Below are 12,434 nucleotides of genomic sequence, written 5' to 3'. Positions count from 1 at the left end.
GATCTCACAAATTGGTAAAAATTCCCCCAGACATTCCAAAATCTTTTGGAAAGACTTCCCAGAAGAGTGTGAAGGATATTATGGCCACAAAGGAGGGGCAACTCTATTTTAATAACCATGGTTTTAGAATAGGAGGGGGGGGGGACTCCATATTAATAACCATGGTTTTGGAATGGGGGGGCAACACTATAGTAATGGCCATGGTATTGGAATGGGGAGAGGGGGCGCAACACCATATTAATGGCAATGGTTTTGGAATGTGGGGCAAGTGTATATTAATGGTCATGGTTTTGGAATGTGGGATAACTTCATATCAATGGCCATGGCTTTGGAATGGGGAATGACTCTGTATTAATGGCCATGGTTTTGAAATAGGCTGTCCAACAGCTCAGCCTTGCGGTAACAGTTTGGGAAGACTTTTCTGTTCCACCATGACTGTGCACTTGTGGAGAAAGCCAGCTCCATAAAGACATGGTTGGACCTGTTTGGTGTGGAGGCACTTGAGTTTCCTGCACAAAGCCCTGACCTCAACCCTGCTGAACAACTTTGGGATGAACTGGTACATCCATTGTAAACCAGATCTTCACCTCCAACATTTCTGCCCTCCCAAACGAGCATAAATTCCCCCAGACACTCCAAAAACTTGTGGCAAGCCTTCCAAGAAGAGTGAAGGATGCTATAGCCAAAAAAAGAGGTCAACTCCATATAAATGGCCATGGTTTTAGAATGAGATGTCCAACAAGCTCGTATAGGTGTATTGTCAGGTATCCACAGGCTTTAGGCCATATAGTATATTTTCTTAAATATATTATGTACCAAAAAGTTAAAAAATCTTTTGAACTATTACAAATTAATATTTTATATTTACCTGTTTCAGGAAAAGAACCTCTCTACAAGGCTCTAGGGTTGCTGACCTTCTTCCCCCAATAGCAGAGACAGGATTGCCTTAGTTGGTTTTATTTCAATAAAAATGTAAACATTAGTTTATACTTTTCTAAACTTAAAATTTAAATGAAACTGACCAAATGCCATTATTATTTAAAAAAAATTCCTTGTCCGCCTTCTCTTGACTTAAGCTTCATGTACACTACAGCTCCTAAACTTGAGTTTTGGAGCTTTTGGCGTTTTTTTTGCCAAAGCCCCTAAACTCAACTCTATGAAAGCCTATGTGTCAATGTACACCAAAGTTTAGGAGCTGCTTTGGTTAGGGGAGCTTCCACCTCCCTCAACCTCTCCCTCTTCTGATCGTGGAAGAATCGCTTTCGGGATAGGAATGTTTTGACGGCCGGCTGCTGGAGAAAGCAAACCATGGCAAAATCGTGGATCGATTTTGCCGAGTTTTGCGTTTTTCCCACAGCCAGCGGTCAAAGTAGGCTGTGTGTACATGATGCCTATATCTAAAAGATTACCATGGGTAAAGGAAAAAGCAAGAAAAATCTTTGGAGGGGTAATAAGCAAAAGGAAATTTGTATAATTTGGCAAACTTATTTTGCTGGATTATAATAATTATTGGCAAAATAGGGAATAATGAAGAGAGAAATGGCTCAGAGCAGCTTAATAAATAGGTGCAGATGCTGGAAAGGATATTTTGTATTAAAAATGTAGAAATGGTCCCCTTAAATGTTTTTTGCTATTCAATTATTACAGAGAAAGGATAAAAATCCTATATACATGGTATTGAAGGACAAAACGTAAATATATCCTAAACTGGCCATACACCCGTAGAATTTAGGTGCATATGTTTGTACGGAAATTCAGAAAATCATTGGACAGAGCATTATCATAGACTTCCCGAATTTCAAATGAAAACCTTAAAAAATTTTTGATTGCCGTGCTAGTGTTCAGGATACACAATAAGTCTGATTTTCCCCAAATGAAAACCACATTCACAGTTAGAATTTAATTTCAATTTTTCCATCCTTCTCCTTCAATTCTTCCCATCGCTACGGTCAAAAATGATTGTCGATTTGACCTCATTTGCTATTAAAAAATTGAAGGAGAAGTTCTACTGGTGTGTGGTCAGCTTTACTTCCTCCAATAGAAAAAAAATCATTTTTGCTTTGACTACCCAGAGTTCAGAGCTTCTGCTGCCCCTTGAAATTTTGGGTAATATACCAGTAATAAAGCAGCATTGAAAAAAGGCCTCCTTGTCCAACCTCATATTCATAGTGCACCCATCAACTGCATGTAATATCTTAAGAACTGACACCTTTGTCTGTGACCGCTAGACAACATAGAGCGCCGCGCCAAGGCTACAAGTCTGGTGATCCCCTGTATGCAGGTGTCGGCATCTAAGATGCTCATCCAAGCTCACTGTGTAAAGCTGAATAGAAGAAGTATACAGTGGTATGACTAAACCCTGTGGGGAGGACGAAACATGTCGGAGGGGGCGTTTTGGATCCCAGGCTGAGGCTGCTTTTGGACTTAATATAATACTCAGGCTGTCAGGAGTGTGATTTCTCTTATATTCAGCTCAACATCTTTGTCTGGACACAGGACTAAATACAGTCGCTAGGAATTCTGAGGGGCCACGCCATACCTAGAGATACACCTATGGAAAGATTCCAATTGGCAGCCTGAGATGCCAAAAGCTGGTCACACACACAATGCAGTCTTATGTCATACACAGAAGTGCGGTCTGATGGTGATGGTATACAAATGTCTGTAAGATGACCGCGCACACATACATTGTACAATCGCACTGACTGTAGCGGAGAGCATTATGTAGAACTGCACAGATCTGACCTTATGACAAAGCCCTGGTGGAAGGGGCAAAATCTGTTAGGGTGTGTGGTTTGGTGGAGACATGTAGGCTGAGGCTGCTCCTTATCGTTTATTCGCCTGGCTGGTCAGAATAGCGGCGATCCTTTCCTCTTTACATTTACTAGTCCTCTGAATTGGTATCAGGACAAGCCTACACCCTATGCTCTGGGACACAGGAATAACCTTTCACCTCTACTTTGAGTGGCGGCAAGTGCAATAAAACAGGTGCACAGATCTTACGATTTATTGGCGCTCATCCGGTGATAGCTTCATACAACCTCACCCCCGTTTTATGGTTAGATTGGGTATTATCTGACCCAAGACACACATTATTTATGCCCACAGACATCAGAATTCTCCTAGTCTGGGTGGAACCTTATCCGATAACTATTGTTTTTCCCCAACAATAAGCCAGTTCCTCTTCACTCTCCTCCCTCGGCCTCTTTATAGCCTAATCATTAAAGGCTGTGTAGGTGCCCAAAGGCAGCTATGTATACACGTCCAGTGACCTTTCGTGTCATTAGATCCTGGCTACCGGGGTTAAGTGCCCGAGGAATTGTTTTACAATATATTCAATATTTTCACGACATCTTCATCTACATGCCACTAGAGGGAGCAAGAGTAAAAAGTCAATTTAACCCCCACAAGGGGGGGAAACAGTGCACAGGGCTCTTACTCTAATCTCTCCCCACTTATGTCATTGTCAGTCCCCCCCCCCCACGATGTCCCCGCTATGCACAAAGGATCTGGTCCGCTCTTAAGTGATTTATGACCCTACAAGTCCGCCGTCTGTAATTTATAAATAACATATCTACAGACATAAACCGGGTATAAACACAACATGCAATTATCCGTATACAATAAGTCATGACGTGTGCGTGTGCCCTGGCAGCGCGTCACCACACCGCCGTCTCACAGCCAAAAGGGAGACGGACATCCATGAAGGGGGGGTCCCATGTCACATATTTATTACACAGCTATAATATACAACCTCCCCCCTCAAGCAAGCACAGAGTCCCCTACCTCGAATGTACATAATGGATTAGAATTATCCGGAAAATAAATAAATATGTATTAATAAGAGACTTGCGGTCCCTGTATCTCTATATACATAAATAATACATTATTACATCTCTTGGATTAATACCAGCGGCTGGCCGCGGGCCCCCCCAGAGCCTACGGTGTGACAAGATTGTCCATCCTGCTGGCAAATGTTTTTAGCGGTATACTAAAAACCTCTAAACAGTCAATAATTCTAAAGAGTAGAAATTAAAAACACTAAGGGGACTTAGTGAATCTGCTTTGATTAATAAACAGATTATTTCTGTAAAGATATACAAACAGTAACACTGAAACATAGAGGGATCGACTGTCTCTTTGACGAATAAAAGCCTCTGACTTCATCTTTACTACCATCCACGCTCTAATGAAACCTTGTGGTCGCTTTCCACTAACAAAGTGCATAAAGGTTCTCTACAGTTAGTATCTGTACTACCTGGGGTGTGGCAACCAAACAATGGGGGTATGAGGACCAATTCATGGGGGCATAGGAGTCAAACTATGGTGTGTGGCAACCAAATTGTGAGGGTATGGGAACCAAATGATGGGGGCATGGAAACCAAATTATAGAGGTATGGGGATGAAATGATGTGGGTATGAAAACCAAATTCTAGAGGTATGGGAACGAAATGATGGGGGCATGGAAACCAAACGACTGGGGTGGAGAAACCAAATGATGGCGTCAAGGGAACCAAATGATGGGGTCATGGAAACCAACTGATGGGGTCATGTAAACCAAAGACTGGGATATAGAAACCAAATGATGGGGTCAAGGGAAGCAAATGATGGGGTCATGGAAACCTAATGATTGGGTCAAGGGAACCAAATGATGGGAGTATAGGAACCAAATGATGAGGACATGGGAACATATATACAAACAGTAAAACTGAAACATAGAGGGATCGACTGTCTCTTTGACGAATAAAAGCCTCTGACTTCATCTTTACTACCATCCACGCTCTAATGAAACCTTTTGGTCGCTTTCCACTAACAAAGTGCATAAAGGTTCTCTACAGTTAGCATCTGTACTTCCTGGGGTGCGGCAACTTAACAATGGGGGTATGAGGACCAATTCAATGGGGCATAGGAGTCAAATTATGGTGTGTGGCAACCAAATTGTGAGGTTATGGGAACCAAATGATGGGGATATAGAAATCAAATGATGGGGACATAGAAACTAAAAGATAGGGGTATGGAAACCAAACAATAGAGGTATGGGAACCAAATGATGGGGGCATAGAAACCAAATTATAGAGGTATGGGAATGAAATGTTGGGGGCAAGGAACCAAATTATAGAGGTATGGGAATGAAATGATGGGGGCATGGTAACCAAATAATAGAGGTATGTGAACAAAATGATGGGGGCAAGGAACCAAATTATAGAGGTATGGGAATGAAATGATGGGGGTATGGAAACCAAATTTTAGAGGTATGGGACCGAAATGATGGGGGCATGGAAACCAAATAATAGAGGTATAGGAATGAAATGATGGAGGCATGGAAACCAAATTATAGAGGTATGGGAACGAAATGATGGGGGCATGGAAACCAAATTATAGAGGTTTGGGACTGAAATGATGAGGGTATGGAAAACAAATTATAGAGGTATGGGAATGAAATGATGGGGTCAAGGAAACCAAATTATAGAGGTATGGTAATGAATTAATGGGGGCATGGAAACCAAATTATACAGGTATGGGAACGAAATGATGGGGGCATGGAAACCAAATTATAGAGGTATGGGAAGGAAATGATGGGGGCATGGAAACCATATTATAAAGGTATGGGAATAAAATGATGGGGGCATGGAAACCAAATTATAGAGGTATGGGAATGAAATGATGGGGGCATGGAAACCAAATTATAGAGGTATGGGAATGAAATGATGGGGGCATGGAAACCAAATTATAGAGGTATGGGAATCAAATGATGGGGGTATGGAAACCAAATTCTAGAGGTATGGGACCGAAATGATGGGGGCATGGAAACCAAATTATAGAGGTATGGGACCGAAATGATGGGGTTATGGAAACCAAATTATAGAGGTATGGGAATGAAATGATGGGGGCATGGAAACCAAATTATAGAGGTATGGAAATGAAATGATGGGGGCATGGAAACCAAATTATAGAGGTATGGGAATGAAATGATGGGGGTAAAGAAAACAAATGATGGGGTCATGGGAACCAACTGATGGGGTCATGGAAACCAAATGACAGGGGTATAGAAACCAATAGATGGGGTCATGGGAACCAACTGACGGGGTCATGGAAACCAAATGACAGGGGTATAGAAACCAAATGATTGGGTCAAGGGAACCAAATGATGGGAGTATAGGAACCAAATGATGAGGACATGGGAACCAAATGATAGGGGTATATTAACCAAATGATGGGGGCATGGGAACCAAATGATAGGGGTATAGGAACCAAATGATGGGGTCATGGGAACCAAATGATGGTGACATGGGAACCAAATGATTGAGGTATAGAACCTAAATGATGGGGGCATGGAAACCAAATTATAAGGGTATATGAACCAACTGATAGGGTTATGGGAACTACATGATAGGGGTATAGAAACCAAATAATGCGGGCATCGGAACCAAATGGTGGGGACACACAAAACCAAATGATGGGGTATAGAAAAAAAATAATAGGAACCAATTCATGGAGGTATAGGAATCAAATGATAGGGGTGTGGGAACTAAATGATGTAGATATAGGAATCAAATGATAGTGGAATGCCAGGAAAGGGGTTAAGTTTTTGTAGCCATATATCAGGAACAAAACAGGATGCAGCATTGCTAGTAGAAGAAAATGACACCTAAGCTTTCTGCCCATAAACCAAACCAACCAGGGTAGAGAATACAGAGCACAACAAATGGATTCCTCAAGGAACCAGTCATTGTACACAGCCAGAAAACACATGTGATTCCATTTTATATCCTCTAATGACTAAAGGAAAAGAAAATTCAGAAGCTTCAATCCTTTTGTTCTAAATATCACAGCTTGTCGAGGTCACTTCACAACAGTATAGAGTTCAGGTTGGCAGATTTCAGACAGTGCTCCTGGTAAATGTCACCATAAACTCATTTTGCTGTAAAACTCTAGAAAATACAAAAAAACTCTCAATAAACCGTTGCCGCTACAGGACAAATCTTCAGCAGCAAAGGAGTGACAGCCAAGTGTCATCTGATATCAGTCTGCTATGAGATGACATTACACTTACCTTTGAACACATCGGCCTCGTGTTCCGGCTCTAATGCTGGCCAACTGCCGCTTCCAAAGAGTTCAGAGAGCAGCAGAAAAAGCATTTGGAAAAATGTTCAGATGCCTCTAAAATTCTTCCTAACCCTTTTGCCCCGTACCCACGATCGGACTTTCCGACAACAAAACCGTGGATTTTTGTTCGAAGGGTGTTGGCTCCAACTTGTCTTGCATACACACGGTCACACAAATGTTGACCAACAATTACGAACGTAGTGACGTACAAGACGTACGTAATATCTCCATTACGAACGCTAGTTTTACAAGAGCGAGCGCTTCTGGCTCGTCCCTGATTCAGAGCAAAGGTGGACTTTTGTGCGACACGATCGGAAAGTCCAACAACAAACATTTGTTGGCGGAAAATTTGAGAACCTGCTAGCCAACATTTGTTGGTGGAAAGTCCAACAACAAATGTCCGATGGAGCATTACACACGGTCGGACTTACTGCCAACAAGCTCACATCCAACATTTCCCATCAGAAAATCTGATCGTGTGTACGCGGCATTAGAGAGTGTTAGGAAGGTAAAAATGATCAGATATCTCTGAAACACTTAAAGGAACACTCTGCTTTCTTAACCAACGTAAGATACAGTATATTACTGGCAGGCAATCACTTTTTCATTTAAATATTCAACCAGCTAGGATTTTCTAAAAAATTCAAACGCTGCTTTCTTGTAATCATCAGTGCAACACGTGGGTGAATGTTACACTGTATACAGAACACTCCCAGAAACCTAACTGTCTTCACATGTGATTGGCCGAATGCTTTTCCAAGTAATCTTTCTCTTATTACTATTCACTAACAAAGTGCATGAAGGTTCTTACTGGGGCATGGAAAACAGACGATGGGGCATGGGAGCCAAATGATGGTGGTATGAAGATCAAATGATGGTGGTAAGAAGATCAAATGATGGTGGTATAAAGATCAAATGATGGTGGTATGAAGATCAAATGATGGTGGTATAAAGATCAAGTCATGATGGTATAGGAACCAAAGGATGGAGGTTTGGAAGCGAAATGGTGAGGGTACAGGAATCACATGACTGGATTATGGGAAACAAATGATGGGACAAAGTAGACAAATGATGGGGGTATAGAAACTAAATGATTGGAGCATGGGGACCAACCAAGGGGTATGTCAACAAAAAAGTATGGGAATCAAGTGATCAGATTTAGAAACCAAATGAAGGCTTATGGAGACCAAATGATGAGGGTTGGGAACCAGATTATAGGAGTATGAGAACCAAATGAAGGGGTGTGGGGACCCATCTATAGGGTTATGAGAAGCAAATGATGGGGGTATGGGAACTAGTTGATGGAGGTGTAGGAATAAAACCATGTGGGTGTGGTAACCAAATGATGAGGGTGTGGGGACCAAATGATAGAGGTATGCAAACTAGTTGATGGGGTTGTGGAAATCAAGTTATGGGTATATGGAGAACAAATGATCAGGGAAGGTGAACCACGTGATCATGGCATGGGAACCAAAGGATAAGGGTACAGTAAGCAAATGAAGGAGTATGGGAACCTAATAATGGGGCATGGGAGCCAAATGATGGAGGTATAAACACCACCTGATTGAGGTATAAGAACCAAGTGAATGAACCAAATGACGGTGTATGTGAACCATATGATGGGTTTGTGGGAACCAAATGATAGGGAACTGATGAGGGCATGGTAACCAAATCATGGGGGCAAGGAAACCAATATAAGAACCAAATGATGGGGGTAGGGTACCAAATAATGGTGATAAGGGAACCAAATGATGTGGGTGTAAGAACCCAATGATGGGGATGTGGGGACCAAATGATGGAGGCATGGAAAGCACTTAAGGGGGTGTGGGAACAAAATGATGGGGGTATGAGGAACAAATGATAGGTGCATGTCAACCAAATGATGGGGATACGGGAATCATATGATGAGGGCATGGTAACCAAATCATGGCGGCAAGGAAAGCAAGTGTTGAGGGTATGAGAACTCAAGGATAAGGGTGTGGCAATCAAATGAAAAAGATAAGGGGAACCAATTTATGGGGATAATTAAACCAAACGATGGAGATATGTGAACAAAATCATTAGGGTATGGGAACAAAGGATGGGAGTAGAAGAACCAAATGATGGGGTTAGGGTACCAAGTGATGGGGACAAGGGAACCAAATTATGGGGGTATGAGAACCCAATGATGGGGGTCCGGAAAGCACTTAATGGGGTGTGGGAACAAAAAAATGGGGGTATGGGGAACAAATGATGGGTGCATGTCAACCAAATGATGGGGATATGGTAATCAAATGATGGGGAGTAAGGGGACCAAATGATGGGGAGTAAGGGGACCAAATGATAGGGGTATAGGAACCAAATAACAGGGGTATGGGAACCAAGTGATGAAGGTATGGGACTGGATCTCTGAATTAAAGAAAACAAATGAACCATGACTCCCTGCATTACTGATCTGAAATCAAAGTAGAAAAAATGGACTTGATGTATCAGATGACATTTGAGTACCTTGACCTCCATTGCATGTTCTAATTGCACAAAAACAGCAGCAAAAATCCCCTTAGTTGGAGATAGCTGGGGTATTTTGGATTTTCTGTTTTAAAAAAAATATGATAAAATTCTTCTGATTTTCCTTCAGCTGTTTCTAGCCGTTTCCTACAAATCATAGTGGTACCCAATAATACCAGTAATGATGACTTCCACAGTCTAGTGATGAAGGGGATAATGGGACAATCCACTGGGGATCTGCCATAATAAGGTGAAGAACCCTCTGGTTTGCATGCCTTTATTTGCTGTAGACAATTTACTCCACCCTCATCCATCTATAATCTGTCACTGTTCAGGAAGGTAAAAAGATGGAGTTTCCCTCACAATGGTGTACAAAGTTCTTTTTTCCGTCTTCTTCACATTTTGCCTTCTTGGGCATTACATCTACTTTTTACCCTTCAGTGCAATATCACAGTTTTCCACGTGTTAAAAATCAGAGGAAAACTGTTAAAAATTTAGCAGCAATATTATGACTGAGGGTTCTGCTCCAGAACTGTAACCTTCCCAAACACGTTAGAAAAAGAATTAACATCAACCAAGACATGAGTGATGGTTAGACTGATCCCTCCATCATACTGTAAGTGTTGGGAGCCACCCACAGCAGTTAATCAGAAATAATATTGATCTACCACTGTGTTGTCTATCTCAGTTCCTGGAACACAATACGTCGTAGTAACGCAGTCCCTGCCTGGGCTGCAGACCAGATCCTCTCATGAATGTCCTGCCTACATGTACACAGCTGATTATAAATAAATAAATACAAATTCAGAGGTGCCGTAGGAAAGAAATAGAATGCTAAGATGAACAATGATCACATCTGGCTGCAAAGAGCAAAGAATGTTGCAAGGTCAGGTGTTGCACATGACAGGTCCTCGCTGTCAATCATTTTACCCCATAGATCAGGTAATACCATGCATCTCTTTGTTATTCCTCAGATATTCAGTAATAACTTTTACCAAAATCCACACAGATATAAATCAAAATTGCAATTATTTGCACAGAATATGGACAGATTGTCCAATATCCAACCTCTCCCAACCTTTATGCAACATTTTTTGCACCTGAGGACCCCTAACGAGCCTGCCCTTCGTGTTGGCATGAACGAGAACAGCCCGAAGAATGCACTCTGCAGCTTGTCTACGTCCAAACTGATCTGGTCATCGCTCACCGCTATCCATGCTATGACACAATATATCACTCAAAGGGATATGACCGCTTATTTCATGAGTCCACCTCAGCAGGGACAAGATCTGCACTAAGGAATATGCCTCCTTGAAGAGCAGACACATAGTATGCACCACAGTGTTAAATAGTCACCATTATCGGGAATGTACATATATACGTTAAACCCTGGGGCCACAGTGTCCAGCACTCCCATCATGCCTTGCAGTTCTCATGCTGTACTTTGGTCCGAGGTGGAGGTGTGTCAGGTCCTTATTGCCACAGGAGATGAGTGGGATTGGCTCTGCGGGGGGCGTGTAAGGATGAGAAGGCAGGGCGGTGGGTGGAGACCTCTCCTCTCACAATGAGATGTAAAAGTCAATGCTCTGTTCCTGTTTTCATCTGCTATAGGATTGCCTCCATGAAGCTGGTGTCCAGCTGCTGGATTAAGACTCGGATAAAGGACATCTCCTTTCTGGTGTTCTCAAAGATGATACGGGGGTCGTCCGACTGGCAGCGCAGACAGTTGGGTGCCATGACCATGGCTAGGTTACTGACGTCCATCTTCGTGATGGCCACGTTGGCTGGCTGTACAAATACCTGGAAGGGCAGTGGACAGTTAAAAGATGGTCAGTCACATGACAAAGCCAGGCTCATCAATGAGTCTGGAGAAACACAAGAAAGAGACGGCACAACAGAATAAGGCATTACCCCAGTAACAATTTATGGTAAAAATAAACTTATATCTACTCACACACGATAAAACAGACAAGGCTCATTAAAGTGACAGAGTGGTTAAGCCAGTTGGATCTAGGTGATGTCCTCCCAAGTCTAGGTGCACACAGAGTGGACAGAACGACAAGGCACATTAAAGTGAGAGTTGTTCTGTCCACTCTGCGTGCACCTAGACTTGGGAGGACATCACCTAGATCCAACTAGCTTAGGCATTTCGAGGGTAGTACCCTCTACCTCAGAGCTCTGAGGAAGAGGATACAACCCTCGAAACACGTAAGCCAGTTGGATCTAGGTGGTGTCCTCCCAAGTCTAGGAGCATGTGGAGAGGACAGAACAACTCTCACTTTGATGTGCCTTGTCGTTCTGTCCACTCTGTGTGCACCTAGACTTAGGAGGACATCACTTAGATCCAACTGGCTTATGAGTTTCGAGGGTAGTACCCTCTTTCCTCTGAGGTAGAGGGTACTACCCTCAAAATGCATAAACCAGTTGGATTTAGGTGATGTCCTCCCAGGCCTAGGAGCACACGGAGAGGACAGAACAACTCTGTCGCTTTGATGAGCCTTGTCTGTTTTAGCATCGGTGAGTAGATACATGGTTATTTTTACAATAAATGGTGACTGGGGTTATTGCGCCAGACTGGTGCGGCCTTTCTTTCTTGTGTTTCTCCAGTATGCTGTTGGGACTCCCTCAGTCCTGAGAGGGCAGTAAAGCGTGGTGCATTTATATCTACAGCCAAGAAACAGATGTGCAGGAAGATCTAGTGTTAGGCCACCACACCCATTTGCAGGAGGTGTTTTGTTTTGTTTGCTCATCAATGAGTCTGCTCAGCCTGTGCTAAGCCTTAACAACCAATTAACCCAGATCAGTAAAGGTCAATTTACTGATTGGCTGCCATGGTTTAC

The 12,434-nt window shown here is 42.6% G+C and overlaps 1 protein-coding gene across 1 annotated transcript in view; it reads right to left on the bottom strand.

Annotated features, from left to right (window-relative positions):
* Positions 1–289: 289 nt before the first annotated feature.
* Positions 290–12,434, bottom strand: part of LOC141145607 (rho GTPase-activating protein 39-like) — a gene marked incomplete at its 5' end in the record, with an annotated part of 174,282 nt that continues 162,137 nt past the window's right edge. The window contains 1 exon segment of the mRNA XM_073632433.1: positions 290–11,394. Coding sequence (XP_073488534.1) covers positions 11,200–11,394 — 195 coding nt within the window.

The sequence above is a fragment of the Aquarana catesbeiana genome, linkage group LG05 (assembly GCF_042186555.1).
Source record: "Aquarana catesbeiana isolate 2022-GZ linkage group LG05, ASM4218655v1, whole genome shotgun sequence".
Taxonomy (NCBI): domain Eukaryota; kingdom Metazoa; phylum Chordata; class Amphibia; order Anura; family Ranidae; genus Aquarana; species Aquarana catesbeiana.
The sequence above is the reverse complement of the archived record's forward strand: the minus strand, read 5'-3'. Positions and strand labels throughout refer to the sequence as shown.